The sequence below is a fragment of the Pelodiscus sinensis genome, chromosome 15 (genome assembly GCF_052426305.1).
Source record: "Pelodiscus sinensis isolate ZL-2025 chromosome 15, ASM5242630v1, whole genome shotgun sequence".
Lineage (NCBI taxonomy): Eukaryota > Metazoa > Chordata > Testudines > Trionychidae > Pelodiscus > Pelodiscus sinensis.
Genome location: NC_143066.1, coordinates 14,563,830 through 14,583,900, shown reverse-complemented (window position 1 = coordinate 14,583,900; position 20,071 = coordinate 14,563,830). Strand labels below are relative to the sequence as shown.

General features: G+C 44.0%; 1 protein-coding gene across 1 annotated transcript in view; it reads left to right on the top strand.

The window, feature by feature from the left end:
- GRIN2A (glutamate ionotropic receptor NMDA type subunit 2A) overlaps positions 1–20,071 on the top strand; it is a 511,029-nt gene that overhangs the window by 346,728 nt on the left and 144,230 nt on the right. The window contains exons 4-6 of the mRNA XM_075899286.2: positions 16,476–16,681; positions 17,981–18,149; positions 18,288–18,441. Coding sequence (XP_075755401.2) covers positions 16,476–16,681; positions 17,981–18,149; positions 18,288–18,441 — 529 coding nt within the window. The remainder of the gene's footprint in view (positions 1–16,475; positions 16,682–17,980; positions 18,150–18,287; positions 18,442–20,071) is intronic.

Genomic DNA, 20,071 nt, shown 5'->3' with positions numbered 1-20,071 from the left:
GTCCTGCAGCCGCTGGCACACGGAGGAGTTGCGGTACACCCGGGCGTCGTGTGCTTTGCCGGACCAGCCCACATTAATGTCCGTGAACTGTCCCCGGTGGTCACACACGGCCTGCAGGATCACGGAGAAGTACCCCTTGCGGTTGACGTAACGGGACGCCTGATGTTCCGGGGCACAGATGGGGATGTGCATCCTGTCGATGGCCCCCTTGCAGTTGGGGAAGCTGAGGGCGCCGAATCCTCGGATGACAGCGTCCAGGTCGGTGAGGCGGACCACCCTGCGGAGCAGCACCCGGTTGATGGCCTTGACCACCTGCGGAGAGAGACACAGCAAAGAGCCAATCACTGGGGCACCCGGGTGGCTGGGAGAGTTCTTGCCCTGGCAGTGCCCCGCACCTCACTCCTGGAAGCAACCCCCCTGACGGTGCGTAGTATGGCCGGGACAGACCGACCCCTCCGGTGCGGGGCGCGTTTGCCTCCTCCCGCCCCCCCTTTGTCCCTGGGGCTGCCCATCCCCTCCTCGCAGCCCCCCTCCCCCTTAGCACGGTGGCCTACGAGTGCCATACCTGCATGAGCACCGCTCCGACGGTGGATCTCCCCACGCCGAACTGGTTCCCGACGGATCAGTAGCTGTCCGGCGTGGAGAGCTTCCAGAGGGCGATGGCCACCCGCTTCTGGAGGGGGATGGCGGGCCTCATGCGAATGTCCCTTCTGCGCAGGGCAGGGGTGAGCCACTCGCAGAGCTCCAGGAAGGTGTCCCTCCTCATCCTGAAGTTCTGGGTCCACTGTCGGTCCTCCCAGCGCTCCAGGACGATGCGGTCCCACCAGTCGGTGCTGGTGTCCAGACGCGGCGGGGCACGCCTGTGCCGGGGTGCCGCCGCGGCTCCTCCATGGCCCCCAGGGCAGCCAGGCAGAGAGGCAGGGGGCTGACGTGCACCAGGAGGTGCCAGGCAGCCTCGAGCCATTGGTGGCAAGCTTGCAGCAGCAAGTCCAGAAAGTGCACCAGAAGGTGCAGGGCGAGCTGTGGCTCCATGTTGCCACCTGCGGCAGCGTCCCCAAAGGGAAGAACCGACACAGACAGGCACAGAGACCAACGCTTTGCTGTCCCTCGGCGAGGTTGGCAAGCAAGCAGGAAAAGCTGAGAACCGGCTGTCCAGGGGGGTCCCTTTAAGCACGAGCCTCAGATAGCCTCAGACAGCAGCCACACAAAGCAACTACTGACCTGATGCCCTGCCAGAACCTGTTTCAGCTGCCCTTAAATGCCCCCGTGTCCAATAAGCGTGGACGTGCTAGTTCGAATTAGCAAAACGCTAATTTGAACTAGTTTTTAGTTCTAGACGCGTTAGTTCGAATTAGCTTAGTTCGAATTAACTAATTCGAACTAAGTTAATTCGAATTAGCGCTGTAGTGTAGACATACCCGTAGGGATTTAAAGACAGCGGGATGGAACCCGCAAAATTGCTGGAGGTGATGGCTGACAGACAGTGGGAGCAACTTCTACAGCTGCGGGAGACATTGCAGAGATGGACGGACCACCAACTGGAGCACCAACAACAGCGTTTCCAGCAGCTGAGCGAGGGGTGTTGAGCCCCGCAAGATCAGCAACTGCAACCAGGGGCGATAGTGGACTGTGAATACACCCAGGTACTGACCGAGGGTGCCAGGCTCGGGGAAGTGGGTCAGCCAAGGTCGTGGTGGAGGTACGAGTGGAAGGGGCCCTGGTCAAGGCCATAATAGATTCAGGGTGTAGCCAGACGCTCGTACAGGCGAGCCTGGTGGTGGACCCTGAGCCTGCCGGGGGTCCCATCCTGCTGCAGTGTGTACGTGGGGACAAAGTCATACCCAACAGCCTGAGTGCAAATAGCCGATATCTGTGAGGAAAAGATTTGCCGGGTGGGATTGGCCCCCCGCCTGGCGTACCCCGTGATATTGGGGCGAGATTGGCCCGGTCTCCACGGGTTACTCCAAGCCTGGGCCCAGGAGGAACCATCTGACGTAGGAAGGAGACCCTGAGGTGGGACGGTAGCAGCCCAGGGGGACAACCCGGAACGCAACAAAGCACCGGGCAGCGAAGCAGAGACATCGGGCCAAGCGAGAACCCCGCAGCCGCCAGCAGAGAGAAACGAGACAAAGTGGCTGGGTGTCGGAGGAGACTTTCTGTGGGACCAGTGGGAGGACCCAATATTGAGCCGCGCCTGGGAACAGGTCCAGAAGGCAGAGGGCAAGGAGCCGGGGGGGCGCACTGAGGCAGCAAAGCCCCAGGTTTGAGGTACGCAACGACCGGCTCTACCAGGTAGTCTGTGACCCGCAGACAGAGGAGGAACTGGCGCAGCTCTTAGTTACCACTAGGTATAGAAAGGGGGTGTTGCGAGTGGGCCATGCCAACCCCTGGGCCATGAGAAAACCCTACAATAGGTGGACCAGAGGTTTTACTGGCCTGGGATCCATCAGGAGGTGCACGAGTTCTGCGAATCCTGCACAGACTGCCAGCACACCAACCCAAAGGGAGTCCCCAAAGCCCCTTTGGTGGCCCTGCCAGTGGTAGGAATACCCTTTGAACGCATTGGGCTGGACCTGGTGGGACCCCTCGAGAAGTCCAGTTCGGGATGCCAATATATCCTGGTTATAGTGGATTATGCGACTAGATACCCCGAGGTCGTGCCACTGAGAAATACAATGGCCGCTACTATAGCTGCAGATCTCCTTAAGGTGTTCTCCAGGGTAGGGATACCAAAAGAGCTATTGACTCACCAGGGCACAAATGTATCATCTAGATCAGGGGTCTCCAAACTACGGCCCACGGGCCGGATGCGGCCCGCGAGGCCCTCTCATCCGGCCCGTGGAGACCTTTTTGTCTACGGAAACAATTTTGGCATCCAGGAAACAATTTCACCATTCACACTAATACAGGTGTTCATGTGTAGTGTATCAATGTGTTATTAAATAATAACTGAATAAAATAATATTAAATAAATAATTAAAAACAACATCCATGTTTTGATTGTTTTTTATTTGGACCTCAAGTGTGTAGTCGGCCCCCCAACTGCTGTTTGATAGTTAATGCGGCCCTCGGGCTGAAAAGTTTGGAGACCCCTGATCTAGATTAATGGCAGAGCTATGCAGACTGTTAAATATCAGAGCCCTGCGAACAACCGTATACCACCCACAAACTGACGGCTTGGTGGAGTGATTTAATCAGATGTTGAAATCAATGCTTCGTACGTTTGCAGAGGAAGACCCCCGGGGCTGGGACAAACTTCTCCCGGTCTTACTCTTCGCCGTGCAAGAAGTGCCGCAAGCCTCGACGGGCTTCTCCCCCTTGGAGCTGCTGTACGGGTGGCAACCCGAGGAATACTTGACCTCCTAAGGAAAGATTGGGAGACACAGGAGTCCTGGGTGTTGGGCACTGTCCCCTATGTGTTGCAGCTAAAGGAGCACCTACAGAGGTTAGGAGAGTTTGCATGAGCCAACCTCCTACAGGTACAGAAGACCCAAGCCCAGTACTACAACAAAAAGACAAAACTATGGACCTTTGAGCCCAGTGAGCGGGTGCCCCTACTTTTACCATCACAAGAGTCAAAGCTACACGCCAAATGGCAAGGCCCATTCGAGGTGGTGCATAGGGTGGGGCACGTAGATTATGAGGTGAGATTGACGGGGAGGAGGAAAGAAGTGCAGATCTATCACGTGAACCTGCTGAAAAAATGGAAATCACAGGAAGGACTCTTGATTGCTCCCTGTCCATCCAATGACAACCTGGGACCTTTGGCTGCCGACCCCGCCACAGAATGACCGGTCATCCTGGGAGAAGAACTGAGCCCGGCCCAGAAAGAGGAGCTACTCCACTTAGTCCAGAAGTACGCCCACGTCTTGTCCACCCAGCCAGGCCATACTAACGTGATGAGTCATCATATAAGCACCCTACCAGGCCATAAAGTTCGGAAACAGCACCGACCACTACCCAGGAAAATGTGGGAGCCTGTACAGAAAGAACTCCAAGTGATGCTGGAGATGGGGGTAATCGAAGAATCACGCAGCGAGTGGCACAGCCCCATAGTGCTCATTCCAAAACCAGATCTCTGCGATTTTGTATCGACTTCCGAAAGGTCAATGCCGTGTCACGATTTTACGCCTACCCCATGCCCCGCGTGGATGAGTTACTAGAGCGGCTAGGGACACCAAGACAAGAAAAAGAACATTCTCTGTTCCTCCCACTCCCATTTTTCATTCTTTTTCTTCATCTTCCTCCTATATTATAAGCAATAAGAAGTAAATGAGAATAAGTGAGGTACCTTGATAGTTTTTGTAGTCTAACTTTTTTTCACGGACCCCTTGAAAATTGCTGAGGGTCTTGGTGGACCACTTAATGATCTTTCCAAATATTGTTTGTACCATTAGTTAACTATTGTAAAGTGCTTTGGATAAAAGCAATTTATATATATATATAAAAACTTAACAACCTTTCCTCAGTCCACTTAATGGAGTTCCCAGAGCACAATTTTAGAACTTCTGCTCTAGATGAAAGCTTGTATTTCCATTAAGCTAATCTGGAAAATGTGTAAAAATAAAATGTTTAGATGATGCATGAATGGAAAAATAAAAGTTTACTTCTTCTGAAGAAACTTATTCAACTTATCTACCTGAAGGTGATGGGGAGCATAGCTCCAACAGTCACCTGACTGCTCCCTCACCCCTCCACCCCATCCCCGGCTCTCCATCCCCCAGCCACTGCCCCCTTCACCCAGGGGAAACAGCCACTCACCAGGTGGCAACCAACAACAGTGCAACAGGGCTGGAGGACTCAGGAGGAAGGGGCAGCATAGCCAGCTGCCAGAGAGAAGAAGTGCATTCCCGCTTCAAAGTGTGGCTTTTTCCTGCTGACAGTGCAGTTTGCAGGCTCTCCATCCCCTTGAAGTGGCACTTTCCTGCTTCAGAATGCAGCTTTTCTCCAGCCAGCTACATAGATGCCCTGTGCTCTTCTGAGCCTCTCTGCTCTCCTGCCTGCACCCCACAGCCCTCTATGCAGAGGGACTTCCCGCCTCCACAGAGAGGCCACAGCCTGCACAAGGGGTGGGGTGTTCCAGACCCAGCACTGCGCTGCCCGACCATGGGGGCCCTAAGTCATGGGGGGGGCTCATGCCAGGGCATGATTTCATTGTAAATCCACCCCAAAATAAGTTATACATACCTCTAACATGCTGAGTGCCATCCATTATCTTATGTGTGTTGGTTCAATCAAAATATCCCTATTCATCATGCCGTCATCCTGACCCAATCCTTAGGATGGGTCAATAAACTCTTATGTGGGGAGTCTGCTGTTGTTGAGGTGTTTTGGTACTAACCTAGAAGGTGTTTACATGACACATACTTCTTAGTTGTGTTTCTGCAATATCAGCCCTCTTCTTCCCAGATTCTGTGAGCAGATGTGCCTCTTATTCACAGTTTTACTTTGCTTTAAATTAGCAAAGTCGTGACCATTATTTTAGTCCAGGCCTTAAGCCTCATACCAGCCTCTGATTCAGGTTCTTTGCCTGTTACACAGGAATAGAGCTTTCATCCCCAAGAGGCAGCTTTCCTTTTCTGCATATTTTAGATTGATATCTAAAAAGCCTGTTTTCATCAGAATATATTAAGTGTTTGCATACAATTAAAAAAAAATCCCATTACATTGGTATGGATCTAGTTAAGCTATGTTTTAAACCAGGAGAACATGTTTCTTGACCCAAAATTTTTCCAGAGGCCCTTGATGTAATACTACAACCCACTTCCTAATGTGCACCTATCTCCCTCAAGCATTGTACACCTACTGCTAAACAATTAAAAAGCTTTGAAGTTAATTCATTCATAGCTGAGAGAGATCATTTCCTGTTTTTGAGTTTCTACATACAAATATATGCATATCAAATATAGTTTAGATTTTAGAAAATATAAATTAAAATATTGAAACATAATATACAGGGTCAGTGTTCTGTGCCTTTGTAAGTGATACAGTCAAATGGGAGAAAAATTGTTTACAAAACTAACCCAATTTGACTCGCTAGTAGATTTTCAGATTTGATTGGAGGATAAAGTTTCCAACTTCCTTTAAATCTATGAGTTTCATATAATTAAAATCAGACAATCAAAGTTAGAGAATTGAACAGGAAATTAAGTAATTTCATTATCATTGCATTGAATTGTAAACCGTTAGATGCACTTACATACAAAATTTCCAGCTTTGGCAAAATATTTCCATATATAGTAAATACTCAACTATTTAATTATCTATTACTTAAGATGTGTGTGTTCAATGTTTATAAACTACCTCAGTCCCTCAGATTAAACATTTTAAGTGAAAAGGGCTAATCATCATCATTGAATAGAATATCAGTCCTATACACTAAGTTTACCTCAATAAAAGTTTAAAATTAGTCAAAAAAATTAGTTAAATATGAATACTGTTTTTCTGCACTGAGATAATTATTTCAAAATAGTTACAAGAGCTTAAACACAAATTAAAGTCAATTATTCATCTCTTTAATAAAACAGCAGTCTGAGTAAAGATACTTTTTAAAGCTGTCATCTGTGAGTCTGCATATTGTAATAAAAATGTTTTTGAATATGAATATACATAACTCAAATATGCTTTATGCAAAATGTAGCAAACAACCTCACTGAAGAAATATGAAGTGTACATTTGCTTATTAATCTAAAAATTCTAGTGAAAGCCATTAGTGGTACAATGAACTACCGTATTTTCCGGCGTACAAGACGACTTTTTATACTAAAAAACATCCCCCAAAAATCGGGGGTCATCTTATACGCCGGGTATAAACATACAGGCAGTCCCCAACTTGCAGGTACGAATGGGGCTTTTCTCACCCCGGAGGACATGGACTGCGGGACCTCGCAGTCCCGCCGCCCGTGTACTCCGGGGCTAGAAAAGCTGCTCCGCGTCTCCCTGGTCTGCAGACCAGGAAGACGCGGAGCAAAGCCTCGGGGGAAGCCGACAGCGGGACAGCCCAGACGCGCCGCGGCTGTCCTGCTGCCAGCATCCTCAGAGGCTTTGCTCCTGGTGTCCCTGGTCTGCTGGAGACGGTCCCCAGCAGACCAGGGGCACCGGTAGCAAAGCCGCAGGCTTTCCTACTTAAGAGCTCCTCCGGAAAAGGGTTTATTTTCCGGAGGATCGCGTCCAGACTGGCGCTTTTCTCCGGCTTATCTACAAGCCGGAAAAAAGCGGCAGCCATGTTAATGCAAATGCCGTGGGGGATATTTAAATCCCCTGCGGATTTGCCTATTCCAAAGTGCTACATTTGCATCCCTATTACGGAATAGGGGCCAATGTAGACACAGCCGATGGGTAGGAATGGTGCCCCTATCCTCTGTTTGTCAGAATCTAGGAATGAGTAACAAGGAAGGGATCCTTGATGATTACCTATTCTGTTCATTCCTTCTGAAGGCACCTAACATTGGCTCCTGTCAGAAAACCGGATACTGGACTACATGCACATTTAGTCTGCCCCCGTATGGCTGTTTTTATGTTCTAATGAGAACTGAACAAAGAGTTCCCATATTGGCAGAAATTCTATTTAAGGGATGGGTAGCAATCAATGATTATACAGCCAGGTGAAGATAGACTATTTGCTACCACAAGAGGACACATGAAGAGACCTGGAAACAAAGAACTCTAATAAGGGAGGGAAAGACAGCTGGACCCAAGTTTAAAAAAAAAAATCAGTTCTGACCTGAAGAACTTTACCTCAAATAAGGACTAGGGTGAGAAATTATGATGTGTAACAATTTCTTTTTAATGTATTATGCTTAACTGTCATGTTTTGTTTATTTTAGCTTGCTAACTTACTGTGATCTGTCTGTCATCACTTGAATGCTACTTTTTATACTTAATAAAAACACTTTTGTTTATTATCAAACCCAGTATAAATAATTGTTACCCGGGGAAGAGGGGCAACAGCTGTGCATATCTCTCTTTCATTGATCGAGAGCAAATTTTGAGTTCTCAATGTAAAACATTTATAAAGAATATGACAAATTTATCTGGGGTTTTGATCTCATTGGGACTGTGCTCCTAGGTGCTGTTAAGTCCCTGTCACTGCGCCCTCACAAAGCTGAGCTGTTATCAGTGTCTGTTAGTCTGCGAAGGCTCAATTACCCCAAATCTGTGTCTTTTCTGGAAGACACCAGAATTTCTGGCCCAGCAAGACAGGGTGATGGCCCAGAGGGCAGGTAGACCGGCTCTGTGGTATGATCATTGGGTGTCAATCCCAAAGGGATCTCTGATCCAACCCATCACAGTCAGCACCATACCTTGAAAAATATCTTTTACGTATTTCAGTTAAAGAGGAATGCATCCAAGCTGGGGATCACTACATTGCAGAAAATTAGATCCAATACACACTCAAAGCTTTAATACAAAATTTACAAATCATGACTACTCATGATTCATGGTATCTGTGGTATTCAAATATAATTGTAGTGAAGAGAATGTTACAAGCATCTGCATGACTTTAGAGTCTGTGTATCCTCAGAAGTCCCAATGGGATCTAAGCTTTTTTGAAAATTTTGCCTAGTGTGTCCTGCTTGCTATGTAGCACCATAGTTGCTATGAATAAGGTTAATATTATTAAATGTTTATGCTAAAGTCCAAATTAGCATTGGCTTCGTCGCTTTCATTAAAATAATCCATCAGTTCTGCCAAGCTTTGGGTAATATAGTAGAAGCAAAAGCAGTGTTATAATTTAATTTTGTGGACATTTATTTTTGTTTCTAAAAACTGGAGCATTCTTAGCCAGTATCCAAACACCAAAAATATAGTTAGTTTCAGAAGATAACTATTTTTTCAAAGTCTTGTAATGGACAGATCCAGAGCCTGCATTATCAGAGGGTCAGTCCTATTATTGCTTGCAGGCTCAAAGCTCAGCAAACCACTGAAACTAAAACTTATTGTAAGCTTTGGATCAATGAGAGTTCTTTCTTTGTGCAAATTCAAACCTATTTTTGCAACAATCTGTAGAGGAGACATTCATCAAGTGCCAAAGCTTTGTCTCATTAAAGTCAATGGCAACATTCTCATGGCAAAGTGTGACTTCACAGGATTTGGGCTGAAAAGAGGACAAATCTTAGACTGATATAGTGCATTATTAAAATAATAGTATTTAATGTTATTTCACTTCTGTATCTTACTGCTTCAAGTACTAATCTATTCTTAACAGGTTTCCAATATTTTTCCCAAAATCTATTTTCAATTTCATATTCATGCACAAAATGCTAAGAACAATATTGAAAAAAATAATTAAACTCTTTTTCATTTTGATTACAAACTTGGCAGTTTTGAATGAGTTTCCATGAGAATTGTGTTTTTACCACACTAAGGGTGCATTTAGACTGCAGGCTTTTTTCAGGAAAATGTCTGTTTTTTCAAAAAAAACTTCACTTACATCCATACAGCTATTGCATTCTTTCGAAAGAAAACCGAAAGAATGCAGGGGGCATTTTGACCTTGGTAAACCTCATTTACCAAGAGGGAGTTTTTTTGAAAAAAGAGGCAGGAAAAAGCACAGGTGCCCTGGTAGACACGCCAGCCACACTAATTACAAGACTATAGTTCTTGTCTCCTGCCAGCTCTTAAAGCTGCAGGCACCCTGGAGTAGCCTTTTGGCAGGAAGCCAGCCTTGCAGCAGCACCTTGACCGCACAGCTGAGTGCTAAAGGCCTGCTGACCCATGGCATAGCCACAAGCCCTCCCTCCACACAGGGAGTAGCACCTGGGCTCTGAGGACCCACCCAGGGGCACCAAATGCTGGGTGCCCTCCTGATCTGGGGCAGAGATCCTGTCCCTCCTGGAGCTCAGGAGGGAGGAGAAAACAATGCAGGATCTCCGTTCCCAGAGGCCAAATGCCGACAAGAGCCCCTTGTGCCTTTCAAAGCGGAAGCGCCCACGTGGAGCCCAGAGTCAGAAGGACTTCCTGCTGGCCCTTGGCTCCACAAGGCATTCCAACTTTGAAATGCATTTCATTTCAAAGGCGGAACGTGGAAGTGCCTATCAATTTGTTAAGTATTCAATGAAAATGCCATTGATTACTTGACTAGTAAATTAATCGCTAGTTAAATATCCCTATGAATAGGCAGGTGGTAGGTAGATGCTCCATCTGCATTTTAAAATTCAGATTATTTTTATTGCAATGTTTGTCCTTTGACTGAAGTTTTTAATCCTTTTGCAATTCTCCTAGAACCAGCTGGCAGTGTTCATCAAATGGTTTCACATGGGCAAAAATGTACATATGTTTGTCTGCTAACACACACTAGCCTGGATACTGCTGCAAATGGGATTGCATACTTTCACCTGGCAGATAATCCCTTTTTGAAATGCAGCTGTGTTGTGCAGATATACAACATTATTTTCACGCGTGTGACATTGTTTTCCTCACAATAGACTGACTTAATTAAAAGAATTACATGGAGAAAGGTTGTATTTATCAAATTTTGGGCCAGAACTTTCAAAGTAGGATGCTCCCAGATCCCATTGATTTAGAATTGGACACCTATTCAGCACCTTTGAAAAGGTTAGCCTTAATATATAGGCAACCATTCTTGGGGTTCTTTGTAAAATTTAACATTATTGATCTGAGTCCCTATGCATCCCAGGAAGGCAGAAACACACAAACTGAATAGAAATGAGGCTAGAGGGCATATGCTTAAGTGCTGCCCTGAATGGGAGTAGATTTAAGCATGTGGTATGCCTTACATAAGCTCTTTGGAGGTAGTTGTGTCTTTTGTATCTTTTTGACTGTACAGCAATTGGCACAGTGACTAATAATAAAAATCAATAGTATGTGAGATTTATTATTATTAGTCCTCTTCATTCCTGATGGAGCATAAGGCGCCAACGTATCTTCTCCAGCCTTCACAGTCCTGAGAAAGCCGGCTGACTTCTTCCCAGGTCATGCCCTTCCTTTTCATGTCCTCCTCCACAGTCTTCTTCTAGGTGCCCAACGGCCTCCCTCTTCTACGCTTTCCAGGTGGAGTCCATCTGAGTGCCATATGAGGGAGTCTTGTTTCGCTCATCGGAAGGACATGCCCCAGCCATCTCCAGTGTCTCTGCTTGATCTCATCCACAACATTGTTGATGCCAGTGTGTTGGCTTTTCTCCTTGTTAGTAACATGGTGTTCCCAGCGGACTGAGGATATGACGAAGGCACCATCCTTCAAAGCCTCTGAGTCTGCTCTCAATCTTCTTGTTAGTCCTCCAAGTCTCTACGGCATACAGCAGGACTGAGCGCACATTCGACCTATAGATCTTCAGTTTAGTCCTGGTCTGCAACACTGACGACTTCTAAATGTTGTTAAGCTTTTGGAAGGCTTGTGCTGCCAGATCAATTCTAGCGGAGATCTCTTTGTTGATGTTGCTGTCTGCCGAGATGTAACTGCAGAGATACCTGAAGTCATTTATTTCCTCTAACTCTTCACCCATGATGGTGGTTTCATTGGTGTTAGTTGTCCTCAGTTTCATCACTTTGGACTTGTCAGGGTAAATTCTGAGCCCAACGCTTCTGGCTGTCGTTCAACAATGTCGGTCTTTTCTTGGATGCCCTGCTGATCATGCACGAGAAGCACCAGGTCATCTGCAAAGTCTCAGTCCTCAAGCTGAGCAGTCGGTCCCCATAGCACTCCCCTTGATCTGCCCTCAGTGGCTCTGCGCATCACCCAGTCGATGACCACAAGGAAGATAACAGATGAGATTACCCAGCCTTGTCTGACCCGTCTTCACGTGAAACCAGTCACTCTGCTGTCCATCATGTCGCACACAGCATTGATTCCCAGCGTACAGGTCCTTCAGGATGTTAATGATCTTCTCGGGGAACCCATATGCTTGTAGAATCCTCCAGAGTGAGGGGTGGTGGATGTTATCAAACACCTTCTCAAAATCGATGAAGTTAATGTAGAGCGAAGAGTTACACTCTATTAACTGCTCTACTATGGTGCGTAGGACGAAGAGCTGGTCCGTGCATGACCTTCCACTTCTGAAGCCAGCCTGTTCTTCTCTGAGGATTTTCTCAATGCCCTTTCGCATTCTCTGTAGCAGGACTCTACAGAAAATCTTTTCTAGCACAGACAGCAGATTAATGCCTCTCCAATTCCCGCAGATGGACAGATCGCCTTTTTTGGGTAACTTCACAATGATGCCCTTCTTCCAGGCCTCTGGTACCCTTTCTTCTTCTCAGACCATGTTGAGGAGACCCTTCAGAGCTTTTGCACTTGCCTTGAGGTCTGCCATAAGCATTTCAGCAGTGATCTGGTCTTCCTCGAGCGCTCTGTTGCCCTTCGTCTGTTTGATAGTGTATGCTATCTCCAGCTCACTGATGTCCCCACATTCCATGTCTACTTGGCGGTTCATACTTCTAATGTCAGCCTCTTCCTCTGGGTCTGGTCTGTTGAGAGTCTCCCTGAAGTGTTCCATCCACCTGCTGAGCTGTTCTTTTGCTATCACCAGCATTTTCCCGTTCTTGTCTCTTACTACAGTAGACTTGTTGGTAAAGTCTCCTATAAGAGTCTTGGTGATCTTGTACACTGTCCTAGTATCACCTCTGTCTACTGCTAACTGGGCCTCCATGGCAATATTGTCCACATATGCTCTCTTATCTCTTCGTACACTTCTCTTCATGGCAACGTTTAGGTCCCTGTAGACCTGTACAGCTGTTATTTTATCTTCGTCACTGCCTGCAAGTGCTCTTTTTAACCGCTTTTCTGTTCTCAATGAGCTGCCATGTAGCATCTGAAATCCACTCCCTTCTCTGTTTCTTCTTGTACCCCAGTACAATCTTGCTGGTTTCCAGGTATACCTTCTAGATCTCCTCACAGTGATATTAATATCATCTGCTATCAGGTCTTCGAGCAGGCTGAATCTGTTGGACAGCTCTAGAGTGAACTGAATCTTCACTGTTGGATGTTTTAGTCTACTGGAGTCAAAGAGCTGGCCACCAGTCTTTCTGTCTGTCCTTTTCAGCCATTTCAGCTTGAGCTGCAGCTTGCAAAGAAGAAGATGATAATCGCTGTTGGCATCTGCTCCTCTAGGCGCTCGGACATCTCTCATGGATCTTCTCCACTTCTGGTTGATAGCAATGTGATCAATTTGATTACAAGTCCTTCTATCTGGAGTATGTGAGATAGGACTCTAAAAATTCAAATAAAAGTAGTTTATGGCTTGAAAAAAGAAAATAAATAAATGTTTCCAAAAGCAGCATTAACTTCTGCTGCACACTCTGATCTCCATCAGCAAGGTCACTGGGGATGTGTCTATATTGCACCCACAGCTCAAAATAAGCTACGCAATTTGGGCTATTCAAACTACATAGCTTATTTCAAGTGAATTTCAAAATAGCTTATTTTGAAATTTGGCACTGTCTACACAGTGCCAAATTTTGAAATAGAACGCTATTCCAAAACATCCCTTAATCCTCATGGAACAACATTTACAGGGACGTTGGAATAGCGAGCCTGTTATTTCGAAAGCCATTTCAAAATAACAGGGTTGTTTAAAAGACAGAGAATATCTATTCTGGGATACTGAAAGTATCCCAAAATAGTGCCGCTGTCTAGACACACAGAGAATGATTTATGGCAGCAAAGTTGAGCCAAAGATTTCACTCATGTTAAGAATAGGTCTGGGAGCAGCGTGCTACCAGCATATTCGCCTATGACTGTCTGGAGACCTATGAGACACCCATTGAATTTTCTGATGATCCTCTTTTTGCAGGATTTTAGGTGAGGTACCTGTTTTTCCTCTCCCTCTTCCACTTGAGCCAATTGGGAAGTGCTTCACTTAAGTCACTGAATAGAAAATTATATAAAGCCAGGATGACAACAGGCCAGTTCTTCAAAAGATGCACCCCAGGAGTTCTTGGAAGATTAAATGTTGTGGGGTTTGTGATGGATATCTGTAGTGTTTGTAGCTAGGGAAGTTGAATGTAAGATTGAATTTTCATATTCATACAAAACTGATACTTAAATAACCATCAGATTGTGATCTCTCTCCCTTAAATGGTCAGTTTTCAATTTATAATGAAATTGAACCTCATTTATCTCAGTTTAATTTTTAAAGATGACAAAACATCAATAGTATTTAGTCTTTTAATTTCTAAAAGAATGTAGAAATACCACCAAACCCTATGTTGCTTTCATGAATCTGGCCTAACAGATTGTATTGTTAATTCCAGTCTGGTTTTTAGAGAAAGAAATGATTGTCAGATTCATTATTATGTTATTAAATGGGTTTTTGCTAAATTAGTCAGGGATTGGGAAACATTCTTAGGATGAATGGTAAGTGGCTTAATCACTTATTTGCACTTTGTATCACCAGAGGGCTCAGGTAAACCATGCAATTGGATTTGCAGTTGCCAAGCAGCTAAAAAGTCTGAAGAGGAAAGAGATGAAAAGGGTTCCCAAAGTATTGAACTAATATGTGGAAATAGTCACTGTTTGGACAAAGAAAGAGTTAAGACTAGTTGAGCAGAGACTGATATTGAGCCTTATTTTAATCTTTATTACTCTATTTTAAATCAGTCACGTAAGTGGCACTGGTGTAAAACTTATGCAGGATTGATCAGGATTAGGGCTATAACCTTAGGAATGAGGTCAAATTTTTAAAACTAAATTAAAATATAAAATTTACAGTAAAGTTAGAAGCTAGAATAAATTATTTTTAATAAGTAAAACATGCACAACTGGAGTTCATGTTTGCCAAATATGACATTAGGGCTGGTCATTTTTACAGGTCACAGAAAAGTGAAATCGTTGGTGCTTCACTTAGTCAACTCTAACAATGATTTAATACATCACTCTTCAGTCAGGGTATGTCTACACTACCCCACTAGTTTGAACTAGCGGGGTAATGTAGGTATACCGCACTTGCAAATGAAGCCCGGGATTTGAATTTCCCGGGCTTCATTTGCATAAGCCGGGCGCCGCCATTTTTAAATCCCGGCTGGTTCGAACCCCGTGCCGCGCGGCTACCCGCGGCTCGAACTAGGTAGTTCGGACTAGGCTTCCTAGTTCGAACTACCGTTACTCCTCGTGGAATGAGGGCTTCATTTGCAAGTGCGGTATGCCTACATTACCCCGCTAGTTCGAACTAGCGGGGTAGTGTAGACATACCCTCAGAGCATAAGAACAGCCATACTGGGTCAAACCAAAGGTCCCTCTAGACCATGGGTTTAGACCAAACTGTTTTTTGCTCAACAAGTTTTGCTGCTGGGGAAGGCATGAGGGTTTCTCAAAAATCAAAAAGGGTACGTGATGCCGAAAAGTTTAGGAACTGCTCTAGACCAGTATCCCATCTTCTGGCAGTGGCCAGTGCAATATTTCAGAGGGAATGAACCAGGGGTGAAGGTAACTTAAATTTCTTACAGATACTATCCTATCAATCTGCCCGTCCCTTTGAGGGGTATAAGGTTGGAGGTAGGGGAGTGCATGGCCATACAATAGTACCTGTAAGATATTTAAGTGTGGGGTAGACTGTGTGTGGGGGAGAGGGGAAGACTCATGTTAGAGGGTTCAGATGTGTGTGAGGTACAGAAGTTAGGGCTGAGGAAACTCTTCAGAGCAGGGAAAACTGCATGTGTTTTAGACTGAACAGTTGGGGGTGCCTGTTGCTGCTGCAGAGTAGTGCAAATATAAGAAAATAAGAACGGCTGTATTAGGTCAGACCAAAGGTTCATCTAGCCCAGTATAGTATCTTCCAACAGTGGCCAACGCCACGTTCCCCAGAGAGAATGAACAGAACAGACAAACATCAAGTGAATCTTCTCCTCTGACAGACAGAGGCCAGGGACTCCATTACTACCCATCCTGGCTAATAGCCATTGATGGCTGTATCCTCCATGAATTTATCTAGCTCTTTTTTATATATCCTCAGTTGACTTGTCCATACTGGTTTCTCTCTTTTATTGTGTCAGCTGAATATTTCTAAAACAATTCTGTTGGAAAATTAAAACTGATTTTCCAGTACAATTTGTTTGAAGCTATGTACTAGACCACTAAAAGTTGCATCTGAAAGGCTGTGTCTAGACTGCATCCCTTTTCCGTAAAAGGGATGCAAATTAGACATATCGCAATTGCAAATAAAGCGGGGATTTAAATCCCCCCCACTTCATTAGCATGGAAATGGCTGCTGCTTTTTTCCGGCTCGGAGCTTTGCCGGAAAAAAGCGCCAGTCTAGACGTGGATCTTTCGGAAAAGGCTTTATTTTCTGAAAGATCTGCATCTAGACTGGCGCTTTCCTCCGGCAAAGCGCCGAGCCGGAAAAAAGCGGCAGCCATTTTTATGCTAATGAAGTGGGGGGGGATTTAAATCCCCGCTTCATTTGCAATTGCGATATGTCTAATTTGCATCCCTTTTACAGAAAAGGGATGCAGTCTAGACACAGCCAAAGAGTGACGACACCTAGCAAGCATGTGTCAACAGTGTGCATGTCTTCATTTTTCAGGTAGGAAAATGGGAGAACAAGACCCTAAGCCTGAGGTATTCTGTGTGGCCAAGATTTAGTTCTTTCGCAGACAGTGACCCTGATGACAACCACTTGAGTATTGTTACCCTGGAGGAGGCTCCATTTGTCATAGTTGAGGATATGGATCCTTTGACAGAAACTTGTGTAAAAAATACGGTGCCATGTCGTAAATTTGTCAAAATTAAGTAAGTATAAATTTTCTTGCACAATGTTTTCAAATACATCTGATCTTTAGCTTTGTTTTCTTCCCATCAATTCTTTCCTTTATTTTGCATTTTTTTAAATATATTTCAATTTTCTCTTCTATTTTTCTCTTCTCCATTCCTTCTGCATTTCTTTCTTTTGCCCCATGATTCATGTCTTTGTACACAGTTTTCCTTTCTGTAATTTGGACGATTATACAATTGAGAGTGAATAATATTATTTACATCATAGTAAATCAATATCTGGATAAGACGTTCACAGTAAATTCTCAGTCATGAAGACTTAGGCTATGTCTAGACTGCAAGTCTCTTTTGAAAGAGGCTTTTTCGAAAGATACTTTCAAAAAAGCTTTTAAAAAAACAGTGTTTAGACTACAACCAGTACTCTCGAAAAAGCAAGCCACTTTTTCGAAAGAGCATGCAGGCAGTCTGGATGTTCTTTCAAAAAAAGCACAGTTTGCATTATATAGCGCCTTTTTTCAAAAGAGCACTTTTGAAAAAAGGCATTCTTCCTTGTAAAACAAGTTTTTTCTACAGTCGAAAAAACTGGCACGTTCCTCTGATTTACTTTTGAAAGAATGCGGCTGCAGTCTAGACACAGGGGAAGTTTTTTCTAAAAAAGGCCACGTAGTCATTTGAGTCATATAGACATAGATTCCACTCCTGGGAAAAGGTTAACATGGGCTCTTAAAACTGATTTAAGAATGTTCAGTCATGTTGAAATTCTCCTGGTTTGATGAATCCTCTGACAGTGGCAGATGTATAATATTATACAAACTACATCTTTTTAGTAAGGGAAAACTCTGTGTTATGCTTATCAGACTAAGGTTCCCAGGCTCTATTGCTGCCTCTGTTTGTGATTTTCTCTGGAATATTGGACTTGTCATCAAGGCTAATCCAGTGCCATACTGGTCAATAGGAGGAAATATCTCATTGTTTTCAGTAGTGTTGAATCAGGCCCTTAACCCAGCTGTGACTATCTACATAACAAAATGGCTGTGTCTACAATTCCGAAGTCTACATTAGCATCCCTTTTCCGGAAAGGGGTGTCAATGTAGACACAGCCAATGAGTAATAGTAAAGGCATTTACCAACCTCACTGGAATGTTATGAAGTTCAACCAATATTTGCATATTTAAAGGGATGGTCCCATATTCAAACCCTTCTGCAGGTGTCCCTTTTTTAAAAAAAATGGGTAAATTGCGCAGTTCACCTTGGTGGTATGTAGTATCTTCTGTTTTTCATAACTGAATTGGTTGGTTCTTTCTGTCATCTTATCAGCAACTCAACTAATGAAGGAACTAACATCAAGAAATGTTGCAAGGGATTCTGCATTGACATCCTGAAGAAGTTATCTAGAACTGTGAAGTTCACATATGACCTATATCTGGTGACCAATGGGAAGCATGGCAAAAAGGTCAATAATGTATGGAATGGAATGATTGGTGAAGTAAGTTCTGTTAGGTAAAAACTCTTAAGTAAAAACTTGTCAAACAAGTGCTTGAATTAATTTGGGGAAATAAGGCATACCACGTAAGGGTAACATTGTTGATTTCTTCTCTTCATGTCCCTTCTCTTTCTGGATCAGGTGGTCTATCAGAGAGCAGTTATGGCTGTCGGTTCTCTTACAATTAATGAAGAGCGTTCAGAAGTGGTTGACTTCTCAGTACCATTTGTTGAGACTGGAATAAGTGTCATGGTGTCAAGGAGCAATGGTACAGTTTCTCCATCTGCATTTCTAGGTATGTTATTTTCTCTTTCCAGATCAATTTAACTGAATTTCCAAAGACTTTGACAGTTTTTGATATACAGGCAGTCCCCGGGTTACATGGATCTGACTTACATCGGATCCCTACTTACAAATGGGGTGAGGCAACCCCGCACTAGCTGCTTCCCCCCAGCAGACCAGAGAGATGCGGAGCGGCTTTTCTCAGCAGACACCTCAGCTTGAGAATAAAGGACTGAGGGAAGTGAGGTGTGGGAGAATAAAACTGAGCTCTGGAGAAATGTTTGGCTAGAGTTTCCCCTACAATATGTACCAGTTCCGACAAATTCAACTTAAGAACAAACCTATAGTCCCTATCTTGTATGTAACCCAGGGACTGCCTGTACCTAAGTTTTCTGTGACACACTTCTGTCACTTTTTGACTTGTTAGAAAATTTGGACAGCAGACTTATCTATTAATGTATGTGAGGTGCACTACATACCAAGGAGGGAATTTTAGCTATTTTGGGTGCATTAGTTAAGAACCAGTCAATTAACTTCACTATAAATACATTTCTCAAAAATAGTTTCCTGTAGAGAATTACCTCTTAAAATTATGTTCTGGCTGCATAATATTTATCACCCTATATGCCATAATTAGTTCCCCATCTCTTATATTTTGTAAACTCAGTATTAATAAGAGAAAAACCTTCTGGAGTGAATGAAAAAAGAATTAATGTACAGTGAGATTAAATTCTAGTTGACAACACAAGGATGTGACTTTAAATACTAAAAAATAATTTGCATTAACTGAGTAACATACAGAACCTAGTTAACTTCTGAGTCAATTTTCCATTCTGCGTTCTGAATTTTGCAGAGAGATGAAGAATGGAGACATTGAAGGAAAAGCAAATCATAGTATAGGAAAGTGATAAGACTCGGGGATTAAATTCTTCTATTTTCTTTCTTTTCCCTCAATCTTGCTATATATTTCTTTCATTTTATAGCTTTTCGTTTTATTTTTCCCTCTCCTCCCCCTATTTACCTTCTTACCTCAGTGTCTCTGCTTCTCATAATTGGGCTAAATTGTAGCTGAAGTAAATAGAATCATCTCCATCTACAACTGATAAAGAGAGTGATTAAAAATGCTATGAGGTATTCCCCAGTCTTTCCAGGGCAGAAAATGCACCTTCTGAAATATTTTACATCCTTATCTCTCATGGATTCTCCTCTCTGTAGAATTTGCATGTTACAGTGCTGCTTTCAGGGACAGGACTGGGGGAAAATAATGTCAATATTATCGGCATTGGAAATATTTAAGGAAAACTGTACAGAACTGAAATTCCCCAGGCAATGTAAAGTAAAAGTTTAACATGTACAGACCACATCCATCAGTGCAATAATGATATAAATAATTTGGTGTCTTGCAATAGCATTAAATTTGCAATAGTTCTCATGTTTTCCAGTGAAGCTACAACTAGTTATCACGAAGTACCAGATAATATTGTGTGGGGGTGCAGGGTTTAGTTCACTCCTATACTCTACCTAAACTCTTGTGCAATTTTGCAATAGAGAGAATTTCACCCTCTGTAAATAACTAGAATTAATCTACTGGTTCACTGAAAGACCATCGTGACAGGGTGTGGTCACAGAAGACCCTTTAGGGG